We start from the raw sequence: 20,030 nt of genomic DNA, 5'->3' as shown, positions 1-20,030 counted from the left end.
TCTCTCTCTCTCTCTCTGCTGCCCTTCCTTACCCCACCCCGCCTCCTTTGTGTACGGGTTTGAAGGAGTTTGAGCACTTGAGCGTGCGCAAGTTATTCCAGATATCTCGGTTAGACCTTGCAGTTCAACTGGTATGTCCTTGGGCGGGTTCCGCAAGCACTACAAGGAACCAATATTTCTGGAGCACGAAATTTACGGGGAAAGAGAGAGAGAGAGAGAGAGAGCGAAAAATGGCGGACGTGAGAGGAGAAAATGTAAAATTTAGGGAGACTCTGGTGGAAAAACTCAAAATAAAGATTACATATCATGGACATATGTATATATATATATATATATATATATTATATATATATATATATATTATATATTATATATATATATATATATATATATATATATATATATATAATATATATATATAATTATATATATCTATATATATATATATATATATATATATATAATTGTGATGAGAGAAAGAGAGAGGGGAGTGAAAGCGGTCTTCCTAGAAAGCCACCTTTCATCGCCAATTGTTATACGGTTCTAGAAGATACTTTATGCTGATTTGCTTCACATCTTACGCATTACTGCTGGGCCGTTCATCTCCATTACGTCAAGGCTCAGATGACTTTCCACTAGATCCTTTTCTATTCATTTCCTGAATGCCAAAGGCCTGAACTTGAAATGTGGACCGGGTGCTTCCTTTGAATAAGACCAGTTAAATTATCTGTGGTTACCAGAATCCGAACCAATACTTTATGTGGTCTGCTTTAGATTCATCATCTAGTCTGCTTAGCACGGGTAGTATGGCAGGTGTGTTTATATGTGTATGTATGTTATATATTTAAATTACACTTTTTTTGAACTATAGTTGATAGACGGATGTGGTGAGCAATGACATTCCTTGAAATAATAGATATCAGCATTAGCTCTCACGGAGACAAAAGTGAATGTTCTTTGTTAAAATATGGGATTCACCCTACACGGTGAGCCCCTTACGTTTTGATGCATTTATAAGATAGATTAATATATAGCACACCATCATCGGGACGTTTCTTAAAAATCTGGCCCTTCGAACACCTCAATATTGCCATAAATAGCTCTCTATATTAATCTATCTTATTCGTGTTGGCCAATCTCATTAAATCTTCTGCCATATGATTGGTTGTTTATACTTTCACGTATTATTCTGGTAAAATGACCTTGACACATTAAAGATGGAAATGATATACCAAAATATGACATCTATAAGCTTTTGGATCCCTTTTTAAATGAAACAAAAGATGACATTGGGAAAATTTACCGAAAAATTCCTACATCTTAGTTAAATAATCAAGCTGCAATCCATAAAATATCATAGCTAGGATAAGAAAAATTTACCCAAATTTGCTAAATTTAGTAGAAATTATATATAAAAAAACACTTATTAATCTAAACTATCGGTCAAGTTTGATATTTGCATAAAACTTGGCACAACCTCAACAATATTCATGTAGCAGAACTTACACGAAGCATTATAAATAGTATAGTATGCTTTTAAATAATACTGTTTTCTCTCATGACTAAAAATTAAATCAGATTATAAGGGATATGAAAACACAATACAAAAAGAGTAGATTAGATTCCTATGAAGTCTCTTATGACCAATCAGTGGCCATAATTCCACCCAGTCTTTGTAATTTAGTTACATTTCTTTCTGATGCAATGCCAGATAATGTAGGTAAAAATGAACTTCTTGTTAATCCTCAAGATATTCATGAAAGTGTTTTAAACATCTCACAAGACATTGTGTCTACCGTAACTGGTTTGCATACACCCAAGCATGTTGGTTTAGCTGTATATGAGTATCATAAAACTAGGAGCTAACATATCATAACTATGCTTAGTCGGTTAGGATTGTGTATTAGTTACAGTGAGCTCCAAAGTTTCTTAGCAACTGTAGAGGCTGAAGTTGATGAACAAACAAATGATGAAAATATATATTTATTCCTGCAAATATAGTTTCAGGTAAGTTCACTCACTTTGCGACTGATAATTTAGATTTCTCTAAATGTACACTTGATGGTTCTAGTATGCATATGACAAGCATGGTTATGTACCAGCCAGGGTTGCTGGAAGGGCATGCATTTGGCAAGGTGCCTATAGATATACGACACAAGCGTACCACACACAGAGTATTATGACACTTCTATAATGTCAATAAACACAGTCCATTTTGTAAAGCAGTTGAAGCGTGAGCTGTTCCCAGAAAAGGCCATCAACATGATATTGGAATTCTTGCAGGGTTCACAGTCAGATACCCAAAGCATTAATCTCTGCTCGAAGTTACTCCGACTTTGTCCTAGTAAACATCGTGAGGTAGAAGTTGATTGCCCGGATGGAAAGTGTTTCATGCTATGCTGAATCATAAACACATTCCAGTTACAGCAATTGGGCACTGCCCTTTCATACCCAGTTCACCAACTCAACCAGCAGTTGTAGCAGAAGCAGTGAAAATATGCATGAAAACCAGCAAAAAGGTGGGGAGGAGACATACTGTTATCACCAAAGATGAAACTATTTATGAGTTTATTTACACACCGCAAAAATGCACCAGATGAATACGAAACCAAGATTCTTAGGCTAGGGGCTTCCATTTTTTAACAAACTATCTAGGAGCAATTGGGAAGGTTATGTATGGTTCAGGTTTGAAAGAACTGTTTGTCTTCAGCAATGTACTGAAAGAGGGCACAGCAGAAAAAGTCCTCTCCGGTAAAGGATACTATCATGCAATTAACGCCCACATGCTTATGGATGAGGCGCTGGAAGCCCTTGGGTTTAATGCATTTGAACATTGGGTGATTCAAGAAGGAATCAGTGTGGATGCAATGGCAGAAATGTCCTCACTGGGCAGTGAACTAAAGAGGGTGCACAAACTTCAAAAACTTCTACCACATTTTCAAATTTTTATAGATCAGTTTGACTCTTGTAAAAAGTACAGCAAGACCTACCAGTTTTGGTGTAACTACTTATATATGATAGAAATCCTACTGTCATACATTCATGCAGAGAGTGGTGAATGGCAGGAGCACTTATCAGCATCTGCAGAAATGGCTGAGTATATAGCAGCTGCTGATCATACACCAAATGCTTTAACGTATTTGGTATGATCAGCAGCTGCTATATACTCAGCCATTTCTGCAGATGCTGATAAGTGCTCCTGCCATTCACCACTCTCTGCATGAATGTATGACAGTACGATTTCTATCATATATAAGTAGTTACACCAAAACTGGTAGGTCTTGCTGTACTTTTTACAAGAGTCAAACTGGTCTATAAAAATTTGAAAATGTGGTAGAAGTTTTTGAAGTTTGTGCACCCTCTTTAGTTCACTGCCCAGTGAGGACATTTCAGCCATTGCATTAAACCCAAGGGCTTCCAGCGCCTCATCCATAAGCATGTGGGATGTGGGCGTTAATTGCTTGATAGTATCCTTTACCAGAGAGGACTTTTTCTACTGTGCCCTCTTTCAGTGCATTGCTGAAGACAAACAGTTCTTTCAAACCTGAACCATACATAACTTTCCCAAACTAAGGCTCCTGATATTTATGAGGCATTTGAACGTAGATACTTAACTGTGAAACGATCTTCTGGAGAATTTAATGCAATCTGGACAGATATGGCATTGGAATGCTTGCAGAACTGTGATGCAAAAGGTAGGTCTCGTCAAGCAGGATTAAAGGGAATAACAATGAACAAGAATGCACACACCAGGTGGTTTAAGACTACAATTTTCAGCTGCAATATCAACTTCAATTAGGGTGATGGCAAATATGCATACCCAAGATGTGTTTCATTATGAAGGCAGCCGTGCAACAAAGAAAAGACAATGCAACTCACGTGATCACATTATATCAGCCATTGAGAGTGGCCACATTATTAACCCATATGTATATGGCAAAAAGCATCTTGTCTCCATAGCTGATGGCAGTGTGGCAACAGAACAAATCAGTGATGATTTACTCGAGTTAAAAAAAAACATGGAAAAAGAGCATTAGCTGAGTTTATGAGTACGTACTGGTAAAGTTAGAAATTTAATCTTCACACATTCAAAGCTATACCACCGTGCACAATGACAATAACACAAAAGAGGAAGGTAAATGAACTTGTGAATGAGACAGTGTACTTGAAACGACTGGTGATGGAACTAGAAAGAGAAGGTCACTCTGTGGAACTGAAGGAAGTTTTGAACCATGAATTGCACAACTACCCTCTATCTATTGCGTCTATGAACGCCTCATGTAAAAGGATTGTACTAAAAACAGGGAATAAATCACCACTTTTAGGAATTTTGAAAAAAACGTACAATCTGACTAAGAGGCATCCAGATGTAGCAGAATGGAAGAGCAAGTCTGGCACTGTGGTGGATGCAATGGCACTAGCACTCTCATATAAGCCATTCAACAATGAGCAAGGAGATATATATGCATGCCTTCCGTATCCTTAGTGCTGTTGTGAGAGGAACTAGTTATAGTGAAATACATATGGTAGCAGATAGGTATGGTGGGAACATGGGAAGTGGAATCAGTTTGAAAGATGCCAGTGGATGTTAGGATAGACAAGGATGTTCAAGAGTTGTAATTAAGGCATCTGACTCAGACATTGTGGTGATAAGTGTATATGTATATGATTACTTAGCAGCAGCAGGCTTGAAGGAGCTATACATGCAAACAATAGACTATTTCATCCCTATTCATCAGATCATTGATGTCATAGATGCTGCTGAGGCAAGGATGCTTCCCTTAGTACATGCCTTGAGTGGGTGGGATACTACTAGCTTCTTTTATGGTAAAAGGAAGAAAATTTCTATGCTGCTGCATATATTCATAAAGCTGATCTAACAAGAATCTGCTCCCAGTCCGAAAACGATAACATCAGTACTTCTTTAATTGACCAAATAATTACAATGACAAAGTCAGCCACTATTGCTTCCTACCATCCACAGGAATTTAGCAATCTCAATGCACTTAGACATTACCTATATGCTAGGAAGAACATAAAATTATTACCACCTGCAGATGATGTCTTTCGCCAACATGTTTTAAGGACCATCTTCCAAACATGTGTTTGGGTAAAAGCCATGCAGACTCACCCATCTCTTCCATCACCACTCGAATTTGGCTGGATGATGCTACCGAGTGGTGCAGTACATCCTGTAGTGATGACAAAATATTCACTACCATCATCAATGCAAAGTACACTATTCTGCAATTGCAAACAGATGTGCGTGAAAAACTGCTCTTGTAGTCATAAGCAAATGGAATGTGATGTAGTTTGTTCATGTCGTGTGGACCTTGGCATGTGTGTGCGTAAGCAGATGGACATATCAGATAATGGTGATGCTTAGAGTTTCTCCAACCACAGATATTTAATAACTGATGTATTATTTGTCGTCTTGCAAACTAGTGTGTGTGTATATATATATATATATATATATATATATATATATATATATATATATATATGTGTGTGTGTGTGTGTATATATATATATTAATATATATATATATATATATATATATATATATATAGATATATATTATATATATATAATTATATATATTCATATTATATATATATATATAAAATATATATATATATGCGTCTCATCTTTTTATGTTTCTTGTTATTATGTGCCACGATGCAAATGTATAACATTATACATCATATCGCAGTTGACTTGACCGATAATTGGTGTGTTACTTGATTTTATTTAGTGAATATGGAAATTACGGATTGTGAGGTAGCATTCAATTTTGACCAAATAATACTGTTATTATTCATATGGAATAATACTTCTTTATATGTATATAATCCTTGACAAATTGTGCAAATTTTGAAAAAAATGTCTATGATTTACCTGTAATACTTTGTATATTACAGGTAAATCTTTGAGGAGTAACATAATATAACTTTTTCGGTAAACTAGGAGGAAGAGTTGTTTTGCATATGATAAAATCAGTTTAAATGTAAATATATTTTATTCTCCTATATACATACTGTCACAAAGCACATTGCCTCATGGTTGCTTATCTTACCAAAATATTGAGTGGCTACTTCAACAAACAAGCAAGCATATGGCATAGCAGATAATCAGAGTACCCAGTGCAACTGAGATAGATTTATATATGGCTCTGTTTATGGCAATATCGAGAAGTTTGAAAGGTCAGATTTTCAAGAGCCTTCCCGATTATGGTGTGGGATACACTAATCAAATGCTTAAACTCATAAGGGGCTCACCGTGTAGGGTCAATCTCCATTTTGGTGACTGGCCCCTCGACTAAACCATGTCAATGCGAGCTTCAGGATAAGTCAAACTCATACATACTCGCGCTCGCATTTATATATATATATATATATATATATATATATATATATATATATATATATATATATATATATATATATATATATATATATATATATTAATCCGAGTAGAGCGAATTAGATATTAAAGGACATCGTAGCTCGGTGTATGTATATGAATCACGGTAATGTGATATGACTTATATATATATATATATATATATATATATATATATATATATATATATATATCATCTTATGCATTCGAGCTACAAATGTCCTTTAATATCTAATTCGCTCTACCTCGGAATTGATATATTTTCATACATTTAACGAAGGGGAATTTTTAGTTGATAATAATTTCGTCCCCCCATGGGATCGAACCACCGTCCAGTGGACGGGAAACGAAATCAGAACGGACAGTGACATTCTGATTTCGTTTCCCGTCCACTGGACGGTGGTTCGATCCCATGGGGGGACGAATTATTATCAACTAAAAATTTCCCTTCGTTAAATGTATGAAAATATATCAATTCCGAGGTAGAGCGAATTAGATATTAAAGGACATTTGTAGCTCGAATGATTTATATGAATCACGGTGATGTGATAAGTATTCATATATATATATATATATATATATATAATATATATATATAGTATATATATATCATTCGAGCTACAAATGTCTTTTAATATCTAATTCGCCTTGATTTCATGCCTGTCCGCTGGACGATGGTTCGTTCCCATGAGGGAACAAAAAATTATTATCAACTAAAAATTCCCCTTCGGTACATATATGAAAATATATCAATTCTGAGGTAGAGCGAATTAGATATTAAAAGACATTTGTAGCTTGACTGATTTATATGAATCACGGTGAAGTGATAATTATTCATATATATATATATATATATATATATATATAATATAATATATATATGCATGTATGTGTGTGTGCGTGATATATATATTGTGACGAAGTGGGCAAGAGTATCTGGGTCTGGATACCATTAATACTTGGTGCACGAAATAGTCAAAGATCTGTGTCTGGACACCATTAATATTTGTTAACCCAAATTGCCAAGTATCTGGTTACTACACTTACCATTTGTACTTGCTAGTACAAGAGACCCTTTTATTCCTGGGTCTGGGACACCCTTTGTACTGACCCCCCATCACAAATACTAAACGACTGAATATTCTAAAGGTAAGAGTGATCCCTTTTTCTTAATTGAACAGTCAAGAAAACAATCAGTTCATTAAAATAGGTGTGAGGTAATCTTAATTAAAGGGCATCACTCCTGTAAATTTAAAATCTAAGTATTTCCCTGATTCTGTTTTATTTGTGGGAAACGTCACAATTATCACTCTATATTTCTACCTAAACAAAAATAAAATATAGTACTGGTGGTTAAAATAAAATACTCATATAAATTTTAAATACAAAATTTTATATCTAAATTAAAAATTAATAAGTGAAATTCACAATCTCAGGGAAATTGTTATTATTTGAAAACAAAAGTTTAATTAATTCTTGAATTAATTATTAAGAAAAATTAAATCAAAGTTTATCAAGGAAATTAATTAAATTAAATCATAAAGCAATAATTAAATTTGAAATTAAATTTAATTTAATGCAAGTTAATTCACAAGTGTAAGATTCAAAATTTACACATTAGATTATTATTCAAACTAATTAAACAAAATAAAGACAATGCAAAAACATAATGCATAATATGAAAACAATTAAAGCATTGACAGTAAAAACATTAAGCATATAAAATTTGGATATGTCAAAAGAACAAAGCAAAAGATAAATATTTACAAAAAAAATGATAAAACCTCTAAGTGCACTTCAAAACGTTTGTAAAAATACCTTATACACAGCTGCAGCTTCAATCAAAAGGCCTGTTACAATTTTACACTTTTTCACTATTTTCATGGGCGCCTTCACAAATTTAACAGAAATAATACTATGTTCAGATTCCACAAACAACACATTTTTACTAAGAAATGAGTGACCAGCTCGTTACGTTAAGTTACTGAAACAGCCTCGCAGCCGAGCAAGCGAGAGAGAGAGAGATTTTTTTTGAGAGAGAGAGAGCAATCTTTAACTCTATAGCGCACGCCGCTATGTCTCTAAAGTGAATAAAAAAATTCTCTATCCCCTTAAGTGTATATACCATATGGGGCGGTTAGCAAAAAACGAAAACACTACATCATCTCTATAGGGGTACCTAATACAGGGCCTCTTTGACTGCGTTCACATATGTCTATGAATAAGGCTCTCTTGTTCCTTTACAGGCTCGACCGGGATGATAAAAAACTAGATTAACTCATCTATTTTCAAGGGGTTGGATAACATTGCGGCCTGGGGGGTCTTACGCTTATTTGCGCTGATAAAGAAATCAGCTTAGCTAAGACATTCTCAAAGTGTGACAACAACCCTCTTCAAAAGGCTTATGAGCTTTCACTCTCTCTGTGTCTTACGTACTTCAAAATGAAAAGTGGGATTACTTAGCACATGTTATCTTTAAATTTGGGAATCTGAACACAGAAAACAGACATTTTATAACATGATACACAGGTCCTAAGGTGAATTAATCATATTACCACAATTATATTTGCATTCCAAACTTACATTATATAATATATATATATAGTATATATATATATATATATATATTATATATATATATATATATATATATAAAATAAAAAGACTCATCCTAATATCCAACATACATTTAAAATTCACAAAAAGAAACCCTACGATGGTAATTGTCTTAGCAGTGTAGTGTTTTTTTTGTGAATTTTAAATGTGCATATATATATATATATATATATATATATATATATATATATATATATATATATATATATATATATATTATATACATACATTATGTGTATTGGGATTTGTGGCTTAGTATGTGAAAGATATATATATATATATATATATATATATATATATATATATATATATATATATATATATATATATATTACTTTCATGTTTTAGAAATGGAGAGTTTCCATAATGTTTTATGAAAAGTGCATGTACGTGTTTGAGAGAGATAGAGACTGGAGCGGGGGCTGGGGTGTTTATGTGTGGAGGGAAGCCAAGTAATGAGACTGAAAAGTGTTGAAATGAAAAGGCAACTTCGCTTGAGAGCCACAGCCAAAACAGTAGCTATTTCCAGCAACTTCTCACCCACTGGCCAAATGGTTTTCGTAATCTCAAGACCCTCCAGACACAAGTATTTTCCTTGTGCTCACGACCTACTAACAAATAAATAAAGCAAAACGAGAACATCTTAAAAAAGAGAGCAGTTATTATAGTAATTATGGAGGCCTTATTCCTTGAAAGCTACCAAAGAAAAAATTTCTTTTTCCAAAACAGATGAAACCTCAAGTATTTGGCACTTTCATGATTCTTTTTATTGATAATTGTCCAATATGAATTTCCCAAATTTGTTCAATGCATATTTGAATAACACTTTCTTCTGTTTCTTTCAGGTGTCAAGGCGCAACCAAGGAAGCGTTTCCAGCTACTTCTTAGCTTCGAGGGATATGCACTGGATACCCGTAGGTAAATTTGGGTTCGCTGCACCGCCCCCATTCTTGACTAATACGAAAGCCTCGCTTCTCCCAAATGTTTACTTAAACCTTTCTTATGTCGAGATTCCTATTTAGAATGACCGCGTTTTAAACGGAGAATCACTCGTCGAGTTTCACAGCATCTCTAACCAGAACATCATAATTATGTACACCGAGCTGCTAGAAGTTCCCAGACAGATATATAATTAATTATTGTCAGAGGTAGAAAGTGTTCTCAGACGGAAAACCGTCAAACGTGTCAATGTTCTTTGTCTCATTTATAGGGCAACTGCACTTTCCAAGAAATGGGATTCCCTCCCTGCCTACGAATGATAATCAAAAGTCTTCTCATATGTAAAAGCATAATATATTGTTAACCTCAGAGGCACAGTACATAATGTTTGTTCTTTTGAAATCCCAAAACCAATTCCGCTTTTTCTCGAAAATTGTAAGGTCGGAACTGTTGTGGGTCAGGACTCATTCAGTGCAGTCACGTAAAAATCACGGCAAAAAATTATTTTCTTGTTTTGCCCTTTCTTGTTTAGTGGGCTGATTAAGAATTCAGAATGAAAAACCACACCGCGTCTATCGTTACCTATATATTTAATTTAGATTCTTTCTGCTTATCAGTCGTGTAATGTTGGATCTCTTTTTATTAAAGTCAGTTGGATATGAAACTATTTGTCAGAGGGCTACACACTACATTCAAGAAAATATGTATTATTTTCCATCCCAGTTTGATAACTCATTTTTTCAAGGAATCAAGAATTACCTGCAAACCACAGAACTTAATCACTGTTATAAAACAAATTATACATTAATGATACCTGAGATACTATTTTGCCATAAGTTCACCAAAGTAAATTATTTTGTGCTTCGAACTAATTCATTCTTAGATATCTCTGACGCTTATTAATTTCCGTTCGTTTCAGGTGGGAGCGTCCCTTTTTGCCAGCAACATTGGGTCAGGTCACTTCATAGGCTTGGCAGGAGCAGGGGCGGCTTCTGGCATTGCCGTGGCAGGCTTTGAACAAGGGGTAAGTTTCGGAGTGTCCTTCGAGCCCTACATCTACTGGAGGGAGAGAGAGAGAGAGATGCCTCCTTCCTCTCATCCGCCCATTATTAACTGTATTTCTTGTCGTTGTTACAGTCTCAATTTGGTGTTTGTTCTTGACGCATATTATATCTTCTGTAACATACATCGTGATGTTCGCAGAGTTCAGCAATGGGAGGAACAACACAATGGCCTAATGCGTTTGCCGCTTCTTTTCTCTTTTTGCAGTCTGTGTATACGCTGATATTGCTAGGGTGGCTGTTTGTGCCAGTGTACATGAGTTCCGGAGTTTACACAATGCCAGAGTACCTGAGGAAAAGGTTCGGAGGGCAAAGGATCAGAGTGTACCTGTCCTTCCTGGCTCTGATTCTTTACATCTTCACAAAAATATCAGTGAGTGTTTGTGCTATGTCTCTTATTCTTTTGCCTCCACATTATCATCTCTAAGTGTTTTTCATTATCGTCTCGCACTGCCCAAATCTTTGGAAAAGTTTCAGGTTTTTCACCTAAGATTCATTTTCAACATCGTGTGTGTGGGTTTTTCTTATGACTTATACCCTTATCTAAAAAGTGATGTTTATCACGTTATATCCCTGTCTTTGGTAAATATTAACAATCCCTTTTGTTTATTTCATAACAGGCTGATCTGTACGCCGGAGCGCTATTCATTCAACTTGCACTGAACAAAAGCTCTGAAGAATGGCTTTACATCAGCATCGTTATTTTACTGGCGATTGCAGCCATATTTACCATAGCAGGCGGTCTGGCAGCCGTCGTCTGGACGGATCTGGTGCAAATCATCCTGATGGTCATTGGAGCCTTCATCCTCATGGGAGTCTGTAAGTGTCTTATGTATTTCCTTGCTTTTTGCAGAACTTTTTGTGGCCTCTTAGAGAAATTGGGCTACATTTTGGTACTTGACAAAGCATGTGGGGACACGTACCTGCAGGCGTACAAAAGTGTGATAATGGTATGAGAAGAATGAAAAGGTGGTCGCAATTTCCAGGAGGGTTACAATGTTAGCCAAAATTTTTTCTGTCATTGTTATAAAAGAGAAATTGCAATTTCAGTGGGCGATAAGGATGGGGAAATGATTCAAGAGAAAGGGGTGATGATGGCAGGTCAGGAGTGCTTTTGTGTGAAAGAGATTCTTGTGGAGAAGATTTTTTGAAAAGGACTTGATTTTGATAGTTGGAAATATGGAGCCTCGACAGAAGGACGCTCATAATGATGTCCTTCAAAAGTAGAAGGAGCGAGGAAGAAAATAGCAACTGGAGAAAATAGTTTTTGTGGCATAGGAAAGACTCAGGTGCCTTCCTGAATCTCGTTAAACAAGTAACTTTCGCTGAGGGGAAAGATTTAATATTTGCTAGATTTTAAAAGGCAGAAAATGTAAGAACTGACAGGTACTTTGTAATAGCAATGATTCCTCGTTAACAAACAATCAGCACATTCCGAGCAACAGTAGAAGTTCTAGGCTGCAGAATGGTGAAATGAGTTTAGAGAAGGAAAAACGAGGTTCGGTGAAATTCAGTGGCTAGTTAAAGAGACTAACAAGGTAGAAGAATTCTAGAGGAAAATATGAATGTGCCAAAAAATGAGCATAAGAATTTTGAGGAACATAACTATTAGGTAGGGAATTGAGCACAAAGAAAAGTTTTAACAACCCAATAGACTCTAGAATAAAAGGCATAAATAAAGTCATTTCCTTAGCATAGATTGTAGTCTTAGGTTCAAGGAATGGATATTTTGAAAGTTAGTAGGTGATACCGCATAAGCATTAACTGCTAATGTTGTAGTTTGGGAGTTTGATGGAACTTTGATAACGGTTCCAAATCTATGTGCTTTGTCAAGAAGGCGGTACAAAATATTCAAGAATGGAATGTACCTGGAGTTAAGGAAATATTTAAATTTGGTGATGAAAATGTGATTCTTCAGCTGACTAAGATGTGCGTGAGGCATTATGGACGGATGAGGGAAAAGTTCCAAAGGAACCTTTGCTGAAGAGACAAGACAGAACTAGATGAATTACTAGGCAAAATCTTGTTTAGCACGCTACATGAAACGTTTATATAGAGGTGCGAATTAAGAATGTGAGACATACAACATAAAGAAAGAGCAATTTCAGCCAAGATGTGCAATCTATGTGGCTCAAGAATTTGTCTTAAAAGGATTGTGCGAGAGGTTTGAAAGGAAAAAGTCTACAGAACGTACAAGACCAAACAGAAGATACAGTAAAATTTGCTGAGATGCAATGTTGTGAGTGTTAAGATGTGTACTGTGGATAATGGTCTGTTAAGCCTCAACAATTATAGGTTTTCATGATGGTAGCGAAGAGTATGTATAAATATTTCGATTGGAGAGGTAATGGCTTGGTATGAAAGAGAGTTTCATTAAAATTGACACCGTTCCCGTGGTCGTTTTTACTTTATGGATGGACTGACAGGATAGAATGGGAGAGTAGAGGTTGGTCGACAAGGAGTATAACTGAGAAGTCTTAGAAAGAAAGAAAAAGATGCCTGAGAAACTGTTGGACAGATGAAACGCCTTCGGTTTTAGACTGGGAGAGCCCTCCTATACAGTAAACGTAAGAGGAAGTGCAAGTTAGAAGCGAAAGACACAGTAAGCTTGTAGGAACCAATGTGCTGATGAACAGTCCTCTGTGTAGATGCATGCAATGGTTGAAGTGAGTGAGAGGTCGTGAAAAGTTTTTATGCAGAGTTCTAACAACTTTTAACTTTTGCCTGCCATGATTTCCAGCTCTAAATGCAGTGGGTGGACTGCAGGGTCTCATAGAGCAGTTTCCCTATGCAGTTGCATCGCAACAAGCAGTCGACCTCTTCAACAACACGTGTGGCAACCCACCTTCCGATTATATGAACCTCCTGCGCCCTATCGAGTCTGGAAAAAGTGCCTATCCATGGACTGGTATGGTCATAGGCCTAAGGATTAATTCCCTCTGGTACTGGTGCACTGATCAGGTATTTATGTTTTCATTTTGTTTAGAAGATTAAAGCCATTTAAAATTATATCACAAAATGTGTATGTATGTTATATTCCAATAGGCGCCCTGCCCGTGTAAAAATCTTACCGAGCACTCTAAGTACTTGATAATTTCCCAGTGTTGATACCTTTGATAAGCGTGAAATATTATGCCCCACATGCATTGATGTACAGTATTTATATCTGTACATCAGTAGTAGTTTGCTGAACTCAGATATCTCCACTGACAGAATCACTGTTTCTTCACCATCAGGTCATTGTGCAAAGAACCCTTGCCAGTAAGAACATGAGTCACGCAAAGGGTGGCTGCATCCTGGCAGCCTACCTGAAATTCCTGCCATTATGGCTGCTTGTGTTGCCTGGAATGGCTGCAAGGATTCTCTACCCAGACAGAGTAGGCTGTGCGACACCTGAGGCTTGCAAGGCTATCTGTGGAAGCGAATCTGGCTGTAGTAACATTGCATACGCTGAGCTCGTCTTGAACCTTCTGCCATCAGGTATGAGTAATTCTCCACAATATATATATATATATATAATATATATATATATATATATATATATATATATATATATATATATATATATATATATTTACTTCTATGTCACTAAATAGCGCGTGACAATATATTTAGCCAAGGCCACAGGAAAAACAAAAGGAGTACCGAGCGCTTTCGTGTTATTTCAACACATTTTCGAGGTACAATGCTAAAAACACAGAGAACATCTAACAAAGTAAACATAAAAACTGAAAAAATTGAAAAACAAGTATTCAAGACATTTTTATATTCACAAACAAATGCCATTATATCTGCAAATCCATCTAACTCATATATATTACTGAAGGGAATGGTAATTAGTGAGTAGTTCTTTTTATATTTGCAAACAGTTAACCGAAAATGTGATATAATAACTATTCAGTGATCCAAGTCACAGTCTGTCTATAGATGTTCCAGACAGCAACGGTTCGAATCCTGCTTGCGACGAAGAGCTCAACAATTCAAATTTTCATTTATTTGTAAGGCATAATGAACAGAGGCATAATAAACTGGATATTGAATGATATTTGTAGCTTAATATTCGCGTTTGCGTGATGACAAAAATTCATTGTCAGACAAGTGTAACAAACTGACCAATCAGCTATCATGGTGGGTTAACATCGATTCTCGTTACAGAAGCCTGAATTCGATAGGCATATGTAAAGAAGAGTCGATATCAATTTTTACCTTTCCTGAGAGCTCAATGGCTGTCGCTTGTTTCTATATCAGGCAGCGAAGCACTTATAATCCCTCTTGGGCGTCAGTTATTCCTGACGCATAAGGAATGAATTGGATATGAAACGTTGATTCTGGCTTTATATTTATAAACATGAAAAAGCAAATATATATATATATATATATATATATATATATATATATATATATATATATCTATATATATATATATATATATATATATATATATATATATATATATAGAAACTCCAGTCGGCAAGATAACAATGCTTCAGGGGGTACCATGATACATCTAGTAGAAAGCCATAATTTACTATCAAAAACGTTTACCACACAAATCCCAGTGTATCATCAATCTATGAACAATAATATATATATTAGCTTGTAATTTTGTGAATTCCTTTTTATAATGTAATTACTTTTTATTGTTCACAGACTGATGATGCAACGGGATTTGTGAGCGAAACGTTTTCATCAAATATATATATATATATATATATATATATATATATATATATATATATATATAATATATATATATATAATATATATATATGTATGTATTTATATAGTCTCAGTGGTTAGGCGGCTACTTAGAAATCTTAGCTTGATGATAAATAATAATGCCAAGACCAGGAAGAACATTCTTTATTTTACGAGCTTTAGAGGTTTAAAACCTCGTCTTCAGGCTGAAAAAATAACAAGGATGAGAAATCACTAAAAATTACATTAAAATTAATTGTCTTACTAAAAGCTTACATAATAACATAAAATAAAACGAACGTCACATACAAACTAAAAATCTAAGATTACGAAAAAACTTAAATAAACGCAACACATACAAAAACAGACATAAAAATAACAAATAAACGCAACACATACAAAAACAGAAATAAAAATAACATGAAAGGTAAACAAATTACTACACTCAAAAATAAAATGGCTAGTTGAATACCGGACGAGTTGTTGTTCAATTCCGGTTTCATCCTCTTAATAAACAGTGACTCTGAAATTAAAAGGTCCGGTCTATTTGAGCAAAAAGACAGTACTCTAAAATGCAGGTGAGTGAAAGAATGGTCCTGTGCTAAACTGTGTTCCCTTATGGCAGAAAAAGGTGGTTTAGAAAGAGGAAACCTAGTTCTAACAGAGAGACCTCTGTGTTCCAAAATTCTGTGTCTGAGCCAGCGGGAACTGGATCCCACGTATCGCAGACCACACTGCGAACAGGTAAACAAATAAACGACACTCGAATTAAGGTCCACAGGAAGAGCAGGCTTCTCCCTCAAAAGTGATCTTACAGTAAAAGGGTTAGTAAAAACCAATCTGAAACTAACTTGAGGAAAACTATGCTTAAGTACTTTTTTCGTGCCAAGTAGCTCCTATGACCAAGGAAAGGCAATTTAATGTACTTTACATCTTTATTAGCAGTACTATGCACCGGTCTGGGACAAAATCTCTCATCTAGAAAATTTTTCAGAACTTTGTAAAAAACAAATACGTGATAAGAATTTTCGGAAAAATAATTCTGGAGGAAGACCATGTCTTGATGAAATAAATTAAAATCACAACAAACATTGTAAGCTCTATTTATCATAGTACATGAATAATTATCACATCACCGTGATTCATATATATCATTCGAGCTACAAATGTCCTTTAATATCTAATTCGCTCTACCTCGGAATTGATATATCTTCATATATGTACCGAAGGGGAATTTTTAGTTGATAACAATTTCGTCCCCTCATGGGATCGAACCACCGTCCAGTGGACGGGAACGAAACCAGGACGGACAGTGACGTTATCAAGTCGGCACCGTCCAGTGGACGGGAACGAAATCAGGACGGACAGTGACGTTATCAAGTCGGCCAACAGAGCCGACTTGATAACGTCACTGCCCGTCCTGATTTCGTTCCCGTCCACTGGACAGTGGTTCGATCCCATGAGGGGACGAAATTATTATCAACTAAAAATTCCCCTTCAGTACATATATAAAAATATATCAATTCCGAGGAGCGAATTAGATATTAAAGGACATTTGTAACTCGATATATATGAATCATAGTACGTATTGAATTAAGTTTATACAACTTTGGTGAAAAACTAAGATAATTCAATCCCAAGCCAGTAAAAATACTTTTCCTATAAACGGAAGTCTCAAATTTACCGCTATTTCTGTGTACCTGAACATCTAAAAATTACAACATATTATCCTGTTCTGTCTCACAAGTAAAAGAAATATTAGGATGACGAGAATTAAAATATTCAAAAAATAAATCCACGTGTGAACGTTCCTTAATTAAACACAAGGAAAGTGATCCACGTACCTACGATAATACAAGGGTTTGAAAGCAACAGGGTATTCAGACATCCAAATCTTTTTACAATAACCCATGAAGCAATTTGCATATACAGGTCCAAGGGAATTTCCCATAGCAACTCCATCTATTTGATTGTATAATTTACCATCAAAAGTAAAAATGCCATCAGTTGTAGTCAATTGTAATAATTTTTGCAAATCTACTTTACTAAGTCCAAAAGTTGTTATGGGGTTTTCACATATATTATTAAGAATAATGTCAGTTGTTTCTTTTAATGGGATATTTGTGAAAAGAGAGGTTACATCAAAACTAGCCATTACATCTTGGTTAAAATCGAAAGAACACAATTCTTTGACAAACTTGGAAGAATTTGGGACATAAACTCACTAAAAGTTAGAGGTTTTAAAACTGGAACCAGAAACTTTGACAGATAATAGCTAAAAGTGCCAATTGAGGATATAATGGGTCTCAATGGCTTTCCTATTTTATGAACCTTAGGTAGACCATACATATAACCGGGCTTTGACCTTGAAGCAAATAAATTATTACATGTAACTTCCCCAATCTTATCTCTCAAACTTCTTAACATCCTATTTAATTAGTCTCCTAATTTCAAAATGTGACTCGCAATATCTACATTTAACATCCTAAATTTTGTATTGTGAGAGAGTATTTCATTCATTTTATCTAAATAATCAGACCTATTCGTCAATACAACACCCTTACCTTTATCTGGCTTTGTAGTAATAATACTATCATCGTTCTTAAGATTACGTAAAATATTGATTCTGTCTTTATTTAATTGATTATCACCCTCCTTTCTACGATTAAAAGTTTTTAAAGTCTCATTTGCAAATACAGAAATTTTGTTAAAAATTGAAATAAGGGTTTTACTACCACAAATGTCAGTTTCTTAAAGTTGAACACAGTTTTTCAAAAGAAATTGAATTTCATGGGAGTCAGGGCAAACTCAAGACCAAGAGAAAGAACGTCCTTTTCCTCTTTTGTTAAATTTCTGTTAAAAAGATTAAAAATTACTTTACTACTATATATTTTCTTACTAACGTCGACACCAAGATTTCTCAACTTTCTGTTGTGTGTAAGCCTAACATCTGTCAGTTTCGTATCAACATTGGAATCCAAAATAGAAGACAGGCAATTGTAGTCCAAAAAATAAAGATTATTCCTTAAACCCCTATTTTATGAAGACACTTCTGTAAAAATTACCTCTTTCTCACGTTTTTGCGCTTAAACCTCAAAGTCTAATAATTTAAACTGCCATGAGAGATAAGTACTCGTGCTTGAATATATATATATATATATATATATATATATATATATATATATATATATATATATATATATATATATATATATATATATATTGTGACGAAGTGCCAAGTATCTGGTACTACACTTACCATTCATTAATTGTTACCTCACAACAGCCAGACACCTGAACCCTCATCACAGGTACTAAACGACTGAATACTCTAAAGGCAACAGTGATCCCTTAACAACTTACCAGTATTGCAGAAAATCAGACTAAGTTCATCAAAACAGGAGTGAGGTAATCTTGTAAGTAATTAAATTAATTAAAGGGCATCACTCCATCAACAACTTTAAAAGTCTAAGTATTTCCCTGAGTTCAAAAGTTCTAAGTACTTCCCTGGTTCTAAGTCCCTATCAGACGTGATGACAGGATTCCCAAAGCACAACGGAGACCTCGATGTCTCTAATCAAACGTGTTGACAGGTTTTGAAAAACAACTCTGCTTCGAACAGACAAGATAATCTCTCTGTTTTTCTTTACTACGTTATATAATTCTTTTTTTATATTATAATAAGCGAAATCTGCAACACATTTTTTAAAACATTTTAAAACATCCTAATTCTAAGCTAGCTAGGAATCTGAAAAAATGTGGCAAACTCTAACATAACATTTTATACAGTCTAAGATGAGATATATGCATTTTGAAAGTAGCAATATAAACATATATATATATATATATATATATATATATATATATATATATATATATATATATACATATATACATATACATATATATATATACATATATTATATATATATATATATATATATATATATATATATATATGTGTGTGTGTGTGTGTGTGTGTGTGTGTGTGTGTGTGTGTATGATATAATATGAAATTTTGTCACATCCACAGTGACGTTTTATGTATTCATTCATAAACATAAGTTATAAATATCGTTTAGGGTCAAATTATGTGAACCTCGGAACAAGCGTGGAAGGGAATTTGTGAGTGATAAGCGATCCGTCACCCAATATTTGGGGAACACCGAGGCGGGATTAGATTAATACAGGGTTAAGCCAGCCATGATGTGGTGGCACAGGCTCTTGCTCCCAGGGCAGCCCATAAGAGTAATTAGTCAAAGTGAAAGTGAATTTGGCGAGAGAGAAATGAAAAGTTTGAGAGGCAGAGTTACA

At 34.9% G+C, this 20,030-nt stretch overlaps 1 protein-coding gene across 3 annotated transcripts in view; it reads left to right on the top strand.

Annotated features, from left to right (window-relative positions):
• LOC135215306 (sodium/glucose cotransporter 4-like) overlaps nt 1–20,030 on the top strand; it is a 118,382-nt gene that overhangs the window by 79,758 nt on the left and 18,594 nt on the right. For 2 of the 3 annotated variants that reach the window (XM_064249866.1, XM_064249865.1), the window contains exons 2-7: nt 9,864–9,932; nt 10,877–10,981; nt 11,227–11,391; nt 11,639–11,837; nt 13,759–13,979; nt 14,255–14,498. In XM_064249866.1, coding sequence (XP_064105936.1) covers nt 9,918–9,932; nt 10,877–10,981; nt 11,227–11,391; nt 11,639–11,837; nt 13,759–13,979; nt 14,255–14,498 — 949 coding nt within the window. In that variant the 5' untranslated portion in view covers nt 9,864–9,917. Of the gene's footprint in view, nt 1–9,863; nt 9,937–10,876; nt 10,982–11,226; nt 11,392–11,638; nt 11,838–13,758; nt 13,980–14,254; nt 14,499–20,030 lie in introns of all 3 variants that reach the window. The other variant, XM_064249867.1, reaches the window with a different exon arrangement.

The sequence above is a fragment of the Macrobrachium nipponense genome, chromosome 5 (assembly GCF_015104395.2).
Source record: "Macrobrachium nipponense isolate FS-2020 chromosome 5, ASM1510439v2, whole genome shotgun sequence".
NCBI lineage: Eukaryota > Metazoa > Arthropoda > Malacostraca > Decapoda > Palaemonidae > Macrobrachium > Macrobrachium nipponense.
Note: the sequence above shows the minus strand (reverse complement) of the source record. Positions and strands in the feature narration are given on the sequence as shown.